Raw genomic sequence first — 19,394 nt, 5'->3', positions numbered from 1 at the left:
TAGCTCCTTGCCATTCCCAAGCTGGAGAGGAACATGCCCAGGGGCAGCGCTGCCCTGTGTGAGGAGCTGCTGTGTGATTCCCAGCGCCCTGTCCGGCACCGGGTACGGCACCTTAGGAGAGGGAACTGCGCTCTCTTCATGCTGCCGCTCTGACGGCGGCAGTTCCTCACCATGCTCACTTGGGGCGCATGTGCGTCTGGGGGTTAGGTAGCTTGTGTTAGTGCCATGCCGGGGGGTGATCTGTCGTTTCCCGTTACTCCTGGAATGCTTACACACCTGGCTTTTCAAAATACAGCGTTAACACCCACTTCCATTTCTATAACACTTGAAAAGCGCTGACCAAGTGTTAACCCAAGAAGGTGGGTTGTGGGCACAGCACCATTTTGCACAGGGGAGAAGTGTGCATTCGGGGGGGGCTCCACAAAGCACCTGCAGCAGCAGCGGCTCCCCGTGCCAAGGTCTGGAAACCAGCAGGGCTGTGCATAGGGCGGCTGGGCAGCTCCATGCCCCGGCTAGTCAGCAACAGAAGGGACAAGCTGCCAAGCCATCGAGCTGGAAAGCTCAGACTCCCTAGGAATGTCCAAGTAAGGGTTTGAGGGCACTCTGAAGTTTGACAAAGGCTGCCTAAGGTGAAAGACATTATCCCTCCAAAATTTGGTTTCGTCGAATCAATGTTTTCCATTTCTTCAGGTGTGGATTTTCTAGTCAGCTTAGTCGTGAAACTATTCACAAGGCTGGGCCCAGGTTCAGTACTTTTAACTGGCCTTGTTGCTGTGATACTGGAGTGACAGCCTTACTGCCCATGATGTATTAAGGCATATGAGTTCTTTGTTAGAAGTTAAAAAGTTCCTATTTACTGCCATTTGACAGCTATGGAAGCTAGAGAAATTAATTACAATCTATAAAATTGCCTAACGCCATACTACACATTGAGAACCTCAGTCTTGACTTTTGCATATGCACTCCCTAAGCTTTGCATGGTGTTACTTACAAGCTTAAAGAGGATAACCACAGAAACCACAATGATGAATGTAAAGGTACCTAAACCAGGAAATGAGAAATACTGCTGGAGGTGCAGCTTTAGTTTTTCCTTCTTAAGGAATGTAGGGATTTAATTCTGGGTTGCAGAATTGAAGCATGTTTATCGATAAGAAGTGTTTACTACCTTAATTCCTTTCTTCAAGTTACATACTGCCTTCAGGTCTTTCTTACAGAACACAACTGGAAGAACTTCCTTTTGTCTAGGTTGCTCAGCAGAACATATGGTCACTCCAAGACAGTGACATACAGTTCCTCTTTGTCTGCAGGAACATGAATTCGAACCCCTTTCCTGTCTAAGAAAATGCCCTAATTGCCAGTAGTCAGTTGTCCTAGAGACCTAGGTGCTAGCATGTGTACTGTTCTTATTTCACAAAGAATGAATGACTGTGGGCTTCATTTAATAGCAAAGGGTTAGGCTCTATTTTATAGATCTATTGTCTGTAAAATATGGTCCTAACTTGCTTATTCCAACAAACAGATAAAGAACAGGTAACTGTGACAAGATACTCACAAAACAGTGTCTTCATGGCTAATGAGAAGCTCACCTGGCTTCTTACTGCCCCATTTATGCAGTAATAAAAACAATACCCTATTACATTGTATGTGTCCACAGCCTAATCCTACCATAGGGTATTTAACCTATTATACCATAGAAGTATTTAACTACTCCCCACTTAGAAGTATTTAGCTACTAACCATAGAAGTATTTAACTACACCCACTTAATAAACATGTTGCCATTAGAGCCTTTTGTCAGGATTTGTTTGTTTGGGATTTTGCTTGGTTTTGTTTGTTTGTTTGTTATCATGTACCTAATTTCATTATGTGTAAATAGTTCATATATCACTCACACCTTCTGTGTGATTTAATCTGATTCCTGCTTCAGCAAACCCTTCATCTGAGTCAACACACTAATCAATACCTTAGTCAGATCCCTACTAGATTTGGCAAAGAGGAGTTGCTATCAAGCCTTCCTGTTAAAGCTTCTCAGCTCCTCATGAAGCACTAAATATCAATTATATGACAAGGAGGATGGATAAGAAGTACACATGCCATGCTGTCCAAGGGTCACATCATTCTTTGATCTTGAAAGCTTAACTTTTAGGTTGCTCCATCAGCAGTTGTACTCTAGAAGAGTAATTTCCTGCAGAGTGCTTATGCCATGGCAGTAGCTCCATCTCCCCTCTCTTAACGTGTACCAGCTCTTTCCAGTACATCCAGTTGCTCACAACCTGTTTGACTCCTCCTATACCCCCAGCTAATGGTTGGTCAGCCTGTGCCTGGAGACTACCCAATGAAGTTCTCCCCTTGTGTACAGTGTTTCAGCTCATACATAGTACAGGCTTTTCCAATTTAAGCCTCATTGTACTTCCAGCTACTGATTTTTTGCTTATGAAACAACTATAAACCATCTCTGATGTCTCTCAGATTTGTTCTAAGCTTATCACTTTGTTTGGATGTCTGTAGAGCAAATGCCTGAATTCTTTGCCAGAGGGTGTCATGTGCCTTCTGTCCTTGGGACAGTAGACTGACATGGGTGGCTCTGAGGTGGATGCGTGGCCAGGATGGTGTGGCAGAACTGTAGCTGCCGTGGGGTGGTAGGAGGAGGGATAAGTCGCTCTCTGCATGGGTTCCCCTCAACCTGCTCCACCCAGGCAGCGAGAACTGGATGTGCCTTCCCTCACTGTGCTGGGGAACAGCAATGGGATGAGCAGCTCTGATGCTGCCCTTGCTCTGGCTGTCCTAGGTAGTTCTTCTAACCAAGGAAATGAGGCTTTGCATTATTATTCTATTTATAGCTCCTTTTTTCCTCTCCAAGAAAAGCTCATAACAGTTAATATTAATGGGGGATTAGCGTACCATCACAACAATACAACAGCAATGTGCATCTGCAAAACCAGTTGTGTACAGCATTACAGTTGTTAAGTGTGATAACTGGCACGCAGTATTTGTTTTACTGACCTTGCCTTGTAAAAACAAACTTCTAGAATTTAGTCTTTATTTTTATTGTCAGCTTATAAATGAACATTTGTTAGTAATCCTGTATTGTTACAGCTGCTGCTGAGTAGTCAATGCTGTGAGTTTTTGTTAGATTTCATTTTAATCAGGACTGCAGCATTATTTTGTGGTTTTAGTTTGGCAGCTGACAAAAAATAGTTACACTAAATATGTTAATTCTGGTACCTAGGACACTTATCTTGAGTTACTGTGGGAATCTAAGACAGCTCCTTCTTTGCTTTATGAGCTGAGTCAAAACTGTTTTTCAGTCAAAACTGCTTTATAAATTCAACTAAAATTAAGTAACATTTTAATTTGACCAGCACCATGATTTCTAGTATTTTAGATGTATATCTTCTCTCTCCTTTACTTCAAGTAACTATAATCCTCAATGGTCTTGTTGTGGTATTACTTCTCATTTATTGTTTATAAAGAATAGCCCTGCCGCTGGGAAGGGTAATTGAAAAAATACTGTTTCAGACCTTTTAGAGCTTGTTCTTCAATCTTAGTCTTATTATTCATATATAACTGTCTCAAAAATATACCTCCGTATAAGCATAAATATGTATAGTAACATGTAGAAGACTATTTACATGTAAGTTAAAAACATGCAGGCTCTAGGAAGTGAAAACATGCACATTCGTTATCTGTGCTTTGTCATTGGCAGGGGAAGGGTTTTTTGTAGATATGCAGGTATTATAGTACAGACATGCAGTATTCACAACTACTAAGACATTATTTATAAAATAGACAGCAATGTGCACAGACATAAAAGCAAAGATATTCACAGCAATATTGTGAGATGAAGCCAGAAATATTATTAAACACAGGCTTTGTCTTTTGAATTGGACACTGCAAAAAACATGTAGAAGTTTCATGGAATAATTATTCTTAAGTTATCTGTTGTTCCTGTTTGCTTTTGCTGTGCATTCATTTTAAAGCAAGTGTTTTAAATAACTCCTTACCTTCCAAGGCAGAAACATGGCTTAGCATCAGCTCTCTCCTCTGAAGGCCTCCACTTTAATACTTCTGCAGTGGTATTTCTGTTGTGGTTCCTCATACAAAATGTTAGAGGACTGCAGTGGGTTACTTAGTTTCTGTTTTTTTAAAGAATGGGTTTGATAATTTACTCTAATTTTAGACTTTGACTATTTTTGGCAAGAGTCAGTTGGGCTAGATCAATTGAACCTTGTACCAGCAGCTTCATTCAACAGTCTGCATGTGCAGAAATTCTGTGTTGGACTGTGTTCTAAAGAACCTTATGCATTTTACTTATTTGTAAATAAAATTATGCACAGGTATGGAGTATTTTTAGCATCTAAACATGCACCAAGCATTAGTTATTGTTAGATTTTTTAAAAAATAAAAATCTTAGCCATTCCTCTTCCATTCATAGTGCACTTTTGTCTTCTGCAGAAGCAAGTATTTATCATATCAAAAAGCATACAGAAACATTTCAAGTGAAACGTGCTTTTTCTGTTGGTGAAACAAATCTTTCTGAAGTACAAATTTAATTCGGTTAACTGCAGCTCCCCTCTAGAGATCAAGGCCAAAGGTTGTGTTACCAGATGGCCTCACACACATCACGGGTCACCAGATCGCCCTATGTACTATTCTCTAAGTCAACAGCTGGCCAGCTGCAGTGTGGCGAGCACGGGCATGGGGTTGTCCTGGGGAGACTCACCTTTGCGTCCATCAACTCTGACACATGGCTGAAACCAGTCTCACAAAGCCATTAATGAACTTCATTCATTGAAACACCATATAGGTTTCCTTTTTTGTCAGTTTATGCTCTGCATACTTCTGATCAGGCCAAGGTTTAACCTGAGAACCTGTTGTCTGTCAGGGCAAAATCCACTTTTAACAAGGGAGATGAACATACCGCAAAGCACCACCTACAGTGGCAGGGAGCTGTATGGGGAGACATCCCCTTCTCTTTCATTTGGGGAGACATGCCCTTCTCTTTCACCTGTGCCTTCCAGCTGACCTATGCTCCAGGCTGGTGAAATGTGGAAAATAAGAGCATTCTTGCCAGTGTGATTCTTGCCTAAAATCAGGTGCTTCCTTGACCAGCAACTAGCAGCAAGAGACATCACCCACATCTTGAGAGGATTTTCTGCCCTGCCCGAAATCCATGGTTATTCAGAGGAAAGTCAAAACCAAAACAGACATCACAAAGCCTTGTGATGCAGCCATCCACAAGGAAGAAACAAAGTCCTACTGATATTTGCAGGAAAACAGCTGAAGCCATGCTTGATTGCACTTGCAGTGCCTCACATCTTCATCTACTATCTTCAGAGTAGCTTTATCTCCAGGCAGTTCAGATGTTTGTTTTCATTACTGCTTGCTGTCCCCTTTATGGGGTTTTTAATAAACTGTATGGACAAAGAGTGAATCATGCCTGGATTGCAGATATGAACTCAGTTTGGTGTGGTCTCTCATCAAAAGTTTTCTGGGATACTAGTCTGAAAATGTCTAACTATATATTCTACTGGAAGTTCTTCAGCAAAGTTATGTGTATAAGTGCTTGTAGGACAGGGGCCATCTTTTAGCATTTTCTAATTCTATTCTAATTTTAATAAAACTCTTGCTAAGATTTCCAAAGACACGGAACAAAATCATATAACTCTGTAGAACTAGTCAAAAGACAACTTCATGTTAAATATTTTGTGTTTAAATTTTATCCTGCCTAATTCACTTTTCATAGCATTAAATGTAAAACTTTGAAATTATGTGGAAAAAACATAAAGAAAAATGTATTTCAAAAAGTAGCAAAGCCTCATGTTCCCAGTTGGGTAGATCAGCGTTTAATTTCTGTACAATGGGAGATGACTTTTTTTGACAGAACTCTAAATTCATAACAGCTACAGTAAGAGTAATTTTGAAAAGGCCTTACTTCAGCTGCAGTTATCATAACTGGATTTCAAACTTACTTTGTCATCTAAAGTCTCTTCAGTATATCAAGGAATGGTAATACATTTTTCATAAACAGTGTTCTAGCTTGTCCAGCTTAACTGGAATCCTGATGGTAAAGTCACATATTCAGCATGAAATTTTACGCTGACTTGATGAGATGTAGCAGTAAATGGAGCAATGTTTGTATCCTAAAAGTAAAGACAAGGAAAATGAAAAGCTGTATTGAACATCAAGATCCTTTGGAAAACCTAGTCAGAGAGTTAAAACTGAGGCACAAATTGGATCACGGCTTGGAACTAACCTCAAGTCTCTCAAGTCTGTGCTAGATACTGCTGTACCATTTCTCTCTCAGGGTACCACAAATATTTAAATCACAAATACAACTAAATACAGAGCAAAATAGCTTGATGCATCCCACTAGATGTCACTGTAAGGTCTGCAATAGAAAGCTTCTACATGCCTTACCCCTTCACTTACATTTACCCATAGGGAATTCATGCCAGTATTGGCGAAACAGTCTTGAATCTGAAAGAGTAAAGATTCATTTTAACCACTTACAGGGTCACAGACAGTAGGCAATACATACCATCCCACAGTATGGTCCAGCTGAGGGATAGCTGGCATCTGGCCCGTTGTAAAGAATCAGGTAGTTGCTACTGCAATCCCCTGGGTCATCGATGCTGATGAAATCAAAGTTCACTGTGACAATTCGTCCCTTGGGTGCAGTAATGGACCACTCACAGTCAGTGTTGTTGCGGTAAGTTGCCGGATAGCTGGGACTAGCAAATGAGCCAGTTCTGCCGTATAATGTTCCTCCACATCCTGGAAACAGACACTGATAATTAGCCTGGAAGGCTTAGTTTCACAAGGAACTACACGATGTAGTACATTAGTACAGTATTAATAGTAGCACTGAAAAAGAGAGACACTGGGAGCTGGAACAACCAATGTGGATAACAGCAGTTATTCCAATAAGAGACTAAACAGAGGCTCTGGCTTCAGAAGCCTGAGAAGAATATGCAATGGGCATTAGACCATCACTGGATATTAAAAATTAAAACTCCCAAAACTGTTTGAAACAGGAACCGAAGTCTAAAGTCTGTGCCTTGGTCAGTTAATTTCCCAGCTACTTCACTAGAAACAAATTGTCTGTTCTTCAGAATGAAAAAGTAATGAATCCTCATCTGATAAAAAAATACAGAGAACAACTCGGAGAAAATACTAAGTAACCTAAAGGCCATTTATATCAAAATTCAGTCTCCAAGAGTGGGCAGAAGCAGATGCTTTGGGAGAAATGCAGGTTTTTAGAGTAAGAATAGGCATGTGCAGATCATGCCTCAGATTACTCTCAGTTTTCAACATTTCTCAGCTCACAGTTCCCAGACATGGCATCTTTGTATTAAATAATGTTTATCTGATGTCTTCCATGAACTTGTTCAGGTAGTCTCTGAATCCCTATGAATCTGTAGCACCCTATGGGAAGGAGCTCCACAGCTTAACTGCGTGCTGTGTGAAGGACTGGTTTGTTTGGTTTGCTTTGAACCTACCACCACCTGGCTTTATGTGATGGCCTCTGGTTCTTCTGTGGGAAATGTCAGTGAATAGCTGATCACTATTTATTATCCAGTACCACTCAGTTTTGTAGACCTCAGTAGTTTCTTAACCAGATTGAAAGTCTCAGCATACCTCATACAGAAGCCATTTTGAATGCTGAGCCCTTAGTTATAATAGTCCTATACTATTCACTGCCATTTTGTAAGCCATTTATGAATGTGTCTATGATATAGTCACTACACAGCATTATAGTTAGGTTGTTTTCTTGGAGCAAATTTCAGCCCCCTTCAGGCTTAGTAGTGCCTAAATCCTAGGACACATTACGGAACTATTAATGCAGTAGGCTGAGTCACGACCACCATTGCTCTGTGGATCCCAAGACAGATGTTTCTGATATTAGCTGACCTCCCAGTGAAAGAAGTAGGACTTCATCTTAAGTGGACAACCTGCTCTGGGGTTACTATAGTCGACATTATATAGAGGGAATTGCTTCCATCCCATAAAATGGATCTCGCCCTACCCAAGATGGTCTTGGGGAACATCTCCCTTTCTCCAGTGACTGAATAGGTTGGGCTATGGATGCTTGGGAAGGCCTGAAGTGTTGACAAGGAAGGGTCTAATTCTACGTTCATATATTTTCCCTCTATGTGGAATTACTTTATAATTACAGTCTTACCACTTGATGATGAAGTCCAAGTAATTTCATATCCATCATGAGCCCCTGAAAAATCACTCTTGAAACGAAGGTAAACAACATGATTTTTTGGGAAGATGGGACTGGGCACAGTATTTCCACAGAACCTGCCAAGTAGTGGTGATTGCACATCACTCCCATTTCTGACCTTCAATGGACACAAAAGACATTGTCAACATTAAATCCCTGTGCCAGTTATACACCAGTACAATTATGCAGTGACACACACAGCACAAACTAACTATGTAGTGACTTGCATGCATACTATAATTAGCATTTCAATACCGTTATTTTTCCTACTATATATTCTTGAAGAGAAGGAAAAAGAGACCAGTAACCAGCCTGAGTTTAGTACATAATTGCATAGAACAAGTATCATCAGAAACAGGCAGCTAAATTTTATGGTGTGGTACATGTCCTGACTGAAAAAAATTACTTGACTAGTAGCTAAGATGTGTTTTTGCAATTCAAGCTCATGTTTTATTTTTCATAAGAAATTTTAATATTGCAGATGAAAAGATGTACAGGCCACTCACATTAAGACACAGATCATATTACATAGTTCAGATTTAATCTGATTTTTTCCTGAGCTCCAATAATGCTGGTGCTCAGATCTATTTCTTGAGACAGTAAAGGGGATATGAAAGGAGAACTAAATAATGATTCTGCCACAGACATCTGATTTTTGTCATCTGACCAGTGAATAGGGAAACTTTCAACAACAACCTTTAACAAGCATGAAAAGACAGTCACTTCTTATTCGAGCTCCTTTTTTTAAAGAAAAAAATGCGCTTTTTTTGAAAAAAAAATCTTTATAAGAAAAATATCAAGCAGATGGTATCTAGTGCTGGAATGAAGGCACTCAGATTTATGGCATTCTATTCATGCACAGATGTTAGTATCAGATGAAAACTGTCCTGGCTTGCTCTATTAACTGTGTAACATTGAGAAGAGCTAGGTAAAGTTGAGTTAGCTGATAATGAAATTATTTACTTACTGGTTTTGGACTTAGTTTAACCTTTTAGTGTAACATCTGAGTAATCTGATCAGTTACTCTGTTACCCATAAAACAGTAGCAATAAATTAGTCCCTAATGTCAGTTCATCTCAAGCTTGATCCAAGTTTATTAATATCCTTTGAAGTCAACAGTTTTTGACCCAGGCCCACAAAATATATATACTTGCTTGATACCTCTAGGAAATCATGTGAACACTGGGTGCTGTCTTCCAAATTGAAAGCATGGAAAAAGAGAGAAATGGTGTGATTCAGGGGAGCTCGTAGAATGATGGAACAGTCCATATTATTGGGGTGATGACCAGGCCAGCCAGGGCTCTTTAGGTAACCAAATGGTTGGTTATATTCTCTGCTGCAACCTTGAGACAGAAAACCGGAAACATGTAAGCATTTCAGATCTCTTTATTGCTTTTCACTGTATGAAATAAACAAAAAGTATGGTAGGTAGATTTTTTAGACATTTCTTCAAGCTTACCTGTAGCTTGATAGGTAAATCTGACTCCATTATTGGTCATATATTCATCTGATTTGAAAGTCACAATGGCAGTGCGATCATAAGAATAAAATTCAGGGACTGGAAAGGTTTCAGTGCCACAAAATCTATGTACTGATCCTTGGCTGTGCTGGAATTCAATACATGTTACAAGTTACTTAATGGTAGAATTCGGTTTTCTATTTCCTGAACTTGAGGTAAAAAAATCTCTTAATACTTTCTACACCAGTTATGGAATCACATTTTAACGCTCTCATGGACATCACTTAATAACGTCTCAATATTTTGTGTTCAATTATGATGAGAAACAAATCAAATGTACAGGTATTTTCATGCCAAAATATGAAACAGTGAAAGAAGGTTTAGAATAATATAACGCAAGGGACATAAACAGGTAGGGGGTTTTCTAGTGCTTTTAACAAGCACTGTTCTAGGCATGAATATTCATTTTTATTATGGTTCTTGAGTGAGAAAAAGTACAATTAAACTATGAAAACTTGCTGTTGGGCAGTATTTTCTGGGTCTTATGTCTGGCAGCCCTGTTGGTACTACTGTGAAAAATTGTCTTAACACTTACCAGGTCTAATTGAATATGTATATAGTGTGCTTCTGTGAGGTCTGTGTATCAGTTAACACACCTTAAGTGGGGCAGAGTGCATAATGCTTTGGATGTGCCCTCACATAGAATCATCAGTTAGTCTGTTACCAAATGATTGGTTCCTCCTCTCTGTACAAAGAGTGAAGGGAGCTGAATATGAATGGGGAATGGTATTTTCTTTAGATTCCTTACTGTTGGGGAATCCTGGAGCTCTAGGTAGTTCTGAGAGCAGTCCTGGCTGGAATGGAGGTTGAAGGCCTCTACCACCACCCTGACTTGCTGTTGCGGAGGTGCATCAATGACCCAGGTACAGAGAGTAAATGGTGGATATTCATTTGGGAAGTTAGGAGATGTTGCAGTCAGGGATGTAGAAGTTGCATTATATATTCCTCCACACAGTCCTGTGTAAAACAGTGATAAATGCATCATAAAGTGAAAACCTTTCCCACTGGGAAAGAATATTTATTGAGTAAAACCACACTGGACAATATACTTTTGTATTTACCTGTGAGTCTCTGGAAGAAAAAAGTAAAACACATGTTAATACTGTGTCAATGTATGTCATAAATGTAAGATAAATGTTTGTTCCCTATCATATCGATGTCTTAACAATCTGTGACTGTTCCTAGTTTGCACTCCAGACTGACAGCCACCCTGCAATCAGCCAAGACCAAGGAGAATTGCACCAGGATCTAGCAGTGCTTATATATGCTGTGATAAAGACTGTCTTTGCTCCTTCCTGAGCCATACATCTAGAATAAATTTTCATGATTTCTTATTTAAATACCTATTTCCATAAAAGAGACACAACAATTTATATGCATGCATATATATATGTGAACTTACGATCCACTGTGGTGTAGGTAGCATTGAAACCCTCCCTTTCCACAGAATTGTCTGTGCAAAATTTCACAGTCAGGGAATTACGGGTAGAAAGAAAAGGAGCTGGCACTGTAGATCCGCAGAATGTGCCAACTAAATTGGCATTTTGATTATCTCCATCATAAAGCTGAAAGCAGAGAAGTATGTAAACCACTAATAGTTTAGGCACAACAAACAAATAAATAGAAATTAAATTCTCTGACCCCTCCAGACATTACAATTCCTTTTACTTAAAAGCACAGTATATGCTCTTGTGCTTTAACAGGATGTTCTTGATGTCTATAATTATTCATTGCTATATTAACTAATCCTATTGGACAGTGTAAATCTCATTATGGAATATTCTGATCCTGTCTCAGCAACTCTACCAAAAAATTATTCTATTTTAATTTGTCATTCAGATCTCTTTTTTATATGTAATCTCAAAGCACTTTTCAAGAAGAAAAGTGGATTTTATTCACCAAACTGTAGAAATAATTTCTGATTTCACTGAGCTCAGTGGGATCTTAGAACACTCCTTGGTGAATCTTGTTTAGCAGCATTCTGTTATCCTACATTTTGCAGTTTGCATTTTGCTCCAACAAAATAGCTTTTGCAGGTGAGCATTGAGCATCAAGATATATTTATTAAAAATTTAATACATTTTATAAATTAAAATCCTTTCAAGCAGTTGTGTATGTTAATTAATCTGCAAGTTTAATTTCAAAGTGCTTGAGTTTTGTTTCTGTTCTGTAAAATAAATGGTAATTTATGTAGACAAGCTAAGACCAGAAGTGTATCCCCATAACAGTTTTAAAACCCTTACTGGTTTCCAAAAAGACAAGATGTCATCTGGAATAGTAATATAGCCCCACAGCAGACAATTGATTATATTAAGCAATTTAATTTTTTCATAAGACCATTTAATATGAATTAAGTTTTAGCCCCACTGAGGGTGTAATGGATTGTATTGCACTCATATTTTGTTGTTAAAGTGTACAGCTGTCTTACTTGGACATAATCATATCGGCAAGTCTGACCAGATCGTGCTTCGAGCACGAATGAATTGAAGGTGAGGTTGATCAGTTTGTTTGCAGGTGCAGTTATGATCCAGACACAGTCCAGATTTCTCTCGTATCTTCTGGTCACATTGGAGACTGGAGAGCCAAAGCTATAAGATGAATTCGTCAAGTAACCACCACAGCCATTCTGAGGTCCTGTTGAAGAAGCAGAACCTTTTTAAAAGCAATTCCTGGCATTTATTTAATCTTCAACTCTTTAATGTCAAGCCAGCAACTTTTTTCAGTGGTACAGAATTTAGTGTCCTGTCTCACAAGGACTATCTGAAGGATTAAAAGGCTTTCAGTGCAATGTGTTAGATTGATACAAATCACAATTAGACTGGGTAGAGTGAATTAAGAAAGGCTAACGTTTTCTGTTGAATATGAATCTTAAAAGGGATTGTCTGGAGACAGAAGGCAGAAATTAAATCGAAGAATAGTGGTTAAAAGACCTTTTAATGCAATTCTTACCTGCTAGTACAAATATTTGGACAGTAGGGGGCACTGGGTTGTTGACTTCGAAGATGCGTTAAAACTGAAGTTGCTTATTTTGGCAATACAACTTCATTCGGGGAGGATTAAATTTGGCAGCCCCACGCTGGGACCAAGACTCATATTCATGAATCTAGCTAAAAGTGACCTACTTCTGGAAGCGTTTTGCTTAGTGAGAACTTAAAACTCCAATGAAAAGCAGCATGCTTTTCATTTGGATCCCACAGACAGAGCCAAGTCCTGGACTTAGTCGCCGTGAAAATTTGAACCCTATAATGTTTTCAGTCACATTGAAAGAAAAGCAGTTATTAGAAGATCAGAACCCTTTTATTGCAGCTAATCACAAACAAGCAAAAAATACAGACTATCTGAAGGGAGGCGTTTATTTATTTATTTATTTTACTTTTTCATCAGTAGTTTGATTTCCAGAGGCTGGACTGAGCTAATAAATCTGTTCAATTTATTTACTTCCTTCCAGTCTCTGGGGGGTCTCCTACCCAGTTATTTAACTCAGGAATTCAAATAAAGTGTAGTTCATCCTCTTGTTTTTGAGTCTGAGAAGGAGCTTTTGTAAACTGCACAGAGCAAAGCAGTAACTGCAACCAGCCTGTTGTCTCCCACAGCAAATCCTTTTAAGAGAATTCGGTAAGAAACAAAGCTACAGCAACATGAGTGGTGTTTCAGAGTTTCATCTGCAGGTGTGAAATATGCTTGTCTGGTGGACATACAGTGGCTTAACCTTGACACACTGACACATGTCCAGTCATATAAAACTGTGCCCTACTTGAGCTGCAGTATTACGAAAGATCACTGTGGTGAAAAATCAGCATACAAGTGTCAGGATTGCAGCAGAAAGAGCCCCGTCTTGCAAGACTGTAATGGTTAAACCGGAGTGACTAAGGCTGAATGCTGTCCTGCTGTACTAACCAAAGCCGGAAAAACCCCACCCTGCAGAGAAGTTTGCTTAACACCATAACCTTAATAACATGAGATTTAAGCTTTTGCTATAGCTAAAAATGATCAGAAGAAACTTATTACAAAGTGAAAAAGTCAGGAATTAATAGATTCAAGTCCAATTGCAGGCTGTTAATGAAGTTACTGTTCATTCCAATGCCACCGCAGAAGCCGAGAGCAGTGGGAGAAATGGAAGCAATAAATAACGTTCTTACAAATAGTCTAGGAAGGAGGAAAATGTCAGACAGGAGGGTGCCTAAGCCTTATTTTTCACCCTTCTGCATGATTTATTCAGTCCTCCTGGAACAATCTTGCTGGAGCCGCTTCCTGCTCAGCATTCTGGACACTGTCTACTAAACATAACATTAAGCATATAATCATGAGGCATAGATCATAGTCAAACCTTCCAGCTTTGCAATACTGAGCCCAGGGTGATACATGGATCAGACAACTTACAAAGCTTCCCTTCATCCTTTTCTGGGTTAGAGCTGCAGAGATACCAATCAGACCACTGCAACAGGATGTAGGGAATGGCCACACAGCCATGCAACAGCAAGGCTGTCAGTGCTCTTTTGGATATCAAATATCTGGACCTTTGCAATGGTGCACTTCAGTGCCAGCTGTGCAGCTGTAAAGACAGCCCAGATAACAAAAAATACATTTGTGGAAAAGATACGTTTGTACAGCACATAAAATGGACCTGACAGAGAGAGAAACAGGCCAAATCCTCATTATCAGAAAACTAATTCTAGCTAGTAGAGCCATTAATAACATCTAAATGGAGGTAAATAACTAAAAGTATGATTTGCAGTTAATAAAAATGAAGTTTCATCATTAGCTTTCACAATGCCTAGCCTAGCCTGCTCAGCCACGACTGAGTCAAATGCTTGCAGGACAGTACATTATCATTATCGGCTAGACTGGAAGCCAACCAGATATAAAGTAGAGCCAAATAAAGAGCAGCCCTTGTTGAAAAATCTATCCATCATGGTGCTTTTTAGTACTGATCAATGCTTCGTCCGATTGCAGCCACTAGAAGTTACAGAATAATGAAGCTGTGTAGGTCGAGGGAACACCCAGAAGTAAATGAAGGATCAACTGCTTAATAGGAGGGAACTCACGCGAAGAGAAACACTATTGCATTGCATTGTAGCCAGGACAAACTCACTGTTTGAAAAATCAGAACCACTTCTGAATAGAAGGCCAAAGAGTAGCCATCCAGCCTGCTGGTGATCATTAGTAGAATGATACTCATTGCTGGCTAACACAGCCAAAGAAATTGTAGCTAAAGTTTAAGCCAGATCTGGGACTGACAAGTCTATTAATCGGTAGAACAGGGGTTTAGATATTAAAGGCTAAACTTTGTAAAAATAATGAGAAATGTACCTCGTAGAACAATTTGTGTGGGGGCAGATGGACTGACTACATGGCTGACTGTGTTGTTTCAGTCTCTGCTTTCTTATTTAAAAGGAAAACCATAAGGTCATTATAAATCAGATTGCAATCTTGTCCTCCCTATAAACAGCTTGCCAGAGAACACAAATTATCAGAAGAACTAGGGCATACACTGTCATCACTAATTGCTTTTGGTGGGAAGCATTAACAAAACTAAAAGGCTGAAGGACCATTCAGAAAAGAAGGACTTGAAGGTTCCCTATGGCAAATAAAATTAATTACAGCAGAGACCAAGCACATGTTTCTCTGTTAAGTTACATTCTCTAGATAGGGAATGAAGATGAATCTGTGAAGCTGCCTGCTTTTGAAACACAGCCAACGGTAAGGTTCATTTACACAGGTATGGATGCAATGAAAGGGAACCTACTGAGTAGTTTTAAATCTAGCAGAAACAATTAAACCAATGACATTTCAAAACACAACCAACTCATTTTGCCACCTTTCACTTCTTACTAAATGAGCAACTACTAGAAGGCAGCAAAGTTCTAATTCTGTTAGAAGAGTAATAAAAATCCTCTCCTAGATTTCTGAGTCACATTTGGTCTCACCTATACCAATCCCTGGTAAGTCTAGGCTTCCCTGTGGTCTGAACTGAAAATCAGAATAAGCAAAGATTAACTCTGCCAAGATTAAGTCTTCTTTCCTGATGGGCCTTATTTCCAGTGCAGAGTTGTGTCTGCAATAATTAGCTCATAGTTCCTTTGTTTCATGGTTTCAAACAGTAAGGCTGAGAAAGACAAGGGGCTGGAGAGAAAAATTGTACTGTTATATGCTTTGTCTCACGGCTGATACTGAAGGTTGGTAAATCTTTGCAAGCTGAACTGAGCTGTTCCCATGTTTGGCAATCATTGTACAGACATTGTGACTTTGGGTAGCAGGACGCTGACAGCAGTGCCAGCCTGACCGCAGTGCCTGCAACATTTCAGGAACAGCCTTTGGAAAGCACAGGACTCTTCTTAGTTCTTAGCCTCGCCTTTATGCAGAAAGTTTTTTTTGACTGGATTGGTGGCCTGGCAGTGGTACCAGCAGTGACATTTAGAATTGTGAAGCCCCAGTGCCCTGATTTAGCAGGATTTCACAAATGCAGTAAGACAAAGTTCGTATTCTTAAGTTTTCAGACCATTGGCTGATCCCAGATATAACTGTTGAGACCTGCTCTGTGCAAAGCCTGCCCTACTGCAAAACGCTAATGTATGTACCTTCCTATCTATCTCCTCGGTGCTTGTCTGGGTGACCACTGGCAGGCGTGCAGTCTGGGCTCATTCAAATAGTGCATTAATGTACTTGTTGGCATCACAGCCGCCCAGGCGTTTGCAGATCTCTCTGTGATATGAAACAGAAACTTCTCCTCACCCTTTGTTTGTACACACCAGAATACAGATACTTAGCTAAAGAAATCATTGACTTCAGTCAAGCTAAGACAAATTATACCAGCAGAGTTCACCCACATCTGTGTAAAGTGCCTTTAATCTGAATATCCTATCACCTTTTAACCATTTAATCACTACAGTTATATTTAATCAGTGTCTGAAAATAATTTTCACCTCATTTTATCAAATCTGTCAGAAATGTCTGACTTAAATGTGTACCTCTCTTCTTGTCTGTCTAGTCTGAGTATGCAACTCACTTCTATTTATTCTGCTGTGGGAGAAGAAATGTCACAGACATTAAATAACTGACATTTCTGAGAGCCATTTGTAGACTATCCATTAGCTCAACTGTTGTATTCTTTTCAGACATATTGAAGAAATGTATTTTGACACTGCAAGTGCTTTCTAAATTTAGTCAGATTTCAAGCTGATGCATATTTTTACATTTGAACCCCAAAATATATTTAGAAACAGTCCAGGAATTGTGACTTATTAGTATGTATTCTGAGCTTCTTATGGATGTTCTTATTTTCATAGACTATAATAAGAAAAGATAATAAAGATATTATTAGCCAAAATTCATCAATTATTTTAATAGATTAGGCTATACATAGTTAAGCCATGACAATGCAATGAATCTTGAAATGTGTAATATTAATGTGTAATGTATTTTGTAAAAAGCTGTGTGAACCAAAAGCCCAAAGAAAGTTTTGCAAGAAGACTTATGACTTTGAGGCAATTTGCTTCTCAGATTTGCCTCTGCAGCACCAGGTTCTAAGTCTTGATATCTTGAGATAATGCCCCTGGAAACTGGTCGCAATGGGATGTGAAATCTCTGCCAGGCACTGCTACTTTTCCAAAGGCACAAGAAGATGCAACAACACTCACATGCAACAGCTGAGGACACATTCTTCAAACACTTATTTTGTTGGAAGGAGAAAAGATTGCGGGAAACCTGAGATTCAGCTGTGCTGAATCCTTTTCCACCTAATGGGCCGTAATTGCTGTTGTCATTGCAGGTGCCTGGTGCCACTTACAGCAGGTGCTAATGTCATGTTCATAAATCAGTGCAATGAATTATTCCTGGTGGTGTAAGAATCTAGAAATGACTCACAGTAGAACACCTAAACATGACCTATGAAACAGAATAACCAAACCAGTGTTTTACCTTATATTGCCAATTCAGAACTGGGTTTTCTTTTCAGCAATTCTGAACAAACCAAAAGACCTCCAAAGCAGCTGTGCTTGCTGAGGACAGCTGAAAATCTGCAGCTAGAAGCTGAAGACAGAATGAGCCAAGCTTTCAGTTTGCAGAGCAGAACTGAACTTAGAACTATATTAAGCATTTTTTTTGTTGTTGTTGATAAAATAAAATAGCATAAAAATGCCATGAAAATTCTACTGGATCAATTTTTTAAAAGTACACTTTAATTTCATTAGGGGAGAGCATAACCCACTAGTGATAGGCACTTGCTGTATTGTATTCCAAACAGGAAATAAGTAATTCAATACACAGCTAATAGAATAAGGGCAGGCAGATACCTCTAGATGATTTATCAAGTAAGTTACAGATCATTTTTTTCAGGAAGAAAAGCATATATACTATCAGCTATTACTATGATAGGCCTACTAGATTATTTATATGAATTACCTATTGCATTTTTTCTAGTATATCAGAGAAGATTCTTTTTTTCCAACTGCTTTTCTTGTAAACTATACTTACTTATGGTGTTTTCCCTATGTAAAATGATTAAAATTCATTCAATAGAAATGCTTATTTGAATAAAAAGGAGAGAGGGATCCTTGATGATAAAACTGGGAAAACTGAGGACAATGCAGAGGACAGGGTGTTTTAATGACTTCACATTCCAACAGCCTAATGGTTGCCAAAGGTTTTGGAGACATTTCTTCTGCCTAGAATACTAGTTTTCTCATTGTTGCCACCCTATTCTTCTTGCCTGTCTATATCCATCTGTTTTTCCTCATCTTGTGTTTAACTCATAATCTCTTTGTGACAGCAGATTGTTTTAGTCTGCCTGTGCAGTGCCTAGCCCAGTGGAATCATAGTCCATGAACTCATAAGCCCCAAGGTAATGCAAACAAGGGATGATATTAATTCAGTACACCATACTGCTCTTTCACAAGGCATGTAAGTTCTTCTGCATGCTGAGAAGAGATAGTATAAAAAAGGGAGGGGAAAGAGCTGGCTGCAGCTTGAAGTCAAGCAGGATTTAGGGCTGTAGAGGAAAAGCAGGCAGCCTTCCTACCCCTCTCCACCACACCTTTCCCACCGTCCCAGCTGTTTCAGTTTTGCCTGTATTGTGCGAAAAAAGCTCAGGAAGAGCTTTCTGACTCAACCTATTTATTTAACCATGTGTAACATTTTGCTTCTTGTAAATTCATATGGATTCCTTAGACAGCCTCAGCGAGCAGACCTGCATTTCAGAAAACTACATCTTTCTCCAATGGTTTAGGATGTGGTATGTATTTCATTACTGAGACAGCAGAACTGTGTACATGAGCACAGAGAGCTGCCAAGGAGAAATGATGTGCTGTTAATAAGGTCACAGCTACTTCTCCCGACAGGCATTGCTAACTCTTTAAAAACATGAAAACACACCAAACCCATATATGTCTTCTCAGTCTTTGTATTGTAAGCCTCAGAGGCATCACAAACTGGGGTGAGAGGGTCACCCCACTGCCTCATGGGAATAGGCAGAAGTTCCTTTCATCACCAAAGTCGCTGCTATCGCAGCAGGGATGGCAGAGGTATGTGCAGACTCTATCCCTACTGGCCAGGGTCAGCTGTAAAGCTCAGGTCTCCCCTTAGAACTGGAGAGATAATCAGGAGATCTTTGTCTGAGTCACAAGCTCGGTACATGCAGATCTCATCC

General features: G+C 39.4%; 1 protein-coding gene across 1 annotated transcript in view; it reads right to left on the bottom strand.

Moving 5' to 3' along the window:
• Window positions 1-5,843: 5,843 nt before the first annotated feature.
• CUBN (cubilin) overlaps window positions 5,844-19,394 on the bottom strand; it is a 143,557-nt gene continuing 130,006 nt past the window's right edge. Inside the window, exons 60-67 of the mRNA XM_005152954.2 lie at window positions 12,180-12,385; window positions 11,154-11,316; window positions 10,500-10,708; window positions 9,692-9,839; window positions 9,394-9,575; window positions 8,185-8,350; window positions 6,541-6,776; window positions 5,844-6,142 (exon numbers count right to left, since the gene is read on the bottom strand). Coding sequence (XP_005153011.2) covers window positions 6,035-6,142; window positions 6,541-6,776; window positions 8,185-8,350; window positions 9,394-9,575; window positions 9,692-9,839; window positions 10,500-10,708; window positions 11,154-11,316; window positions 12,180-12,385 — 1,418 coding nt within the window. The 3' untranslated portion in view covers window positions 5,844-6,034. The remainder of the gene's footprint in view (window positions 6,143-6,540; window positions 6,777-8,184; window positions 8,351-9,393; window positions 9,576-9,691; window positions 9,840-10,499; window positions 10,709-11,153; window positions 11,317-12,179; window positions 12,386-19,394) is intronic.

This window comes from Melopsittacus undulatus, chromosome 1, assembly GCF_012275295.1.
Source record: "Melopsittacus undulatus isolate bMelUnd1 chromosome 1, bMelUnd1.mat.Z, whole genome shotgun sequence".
Classification (NCBI taxonomy): domain Eukaryota; kingdom Metazoa; phylum Chordata; class Aves; order Psittaciformes; family Psittaculidae; genus Melopsittacus; species Melopsittacus undulatus.
Note: the sequence above shows the minus strand (reverse complement) of the source record. Positions and strands in the feature narration are given on the sequence as shown.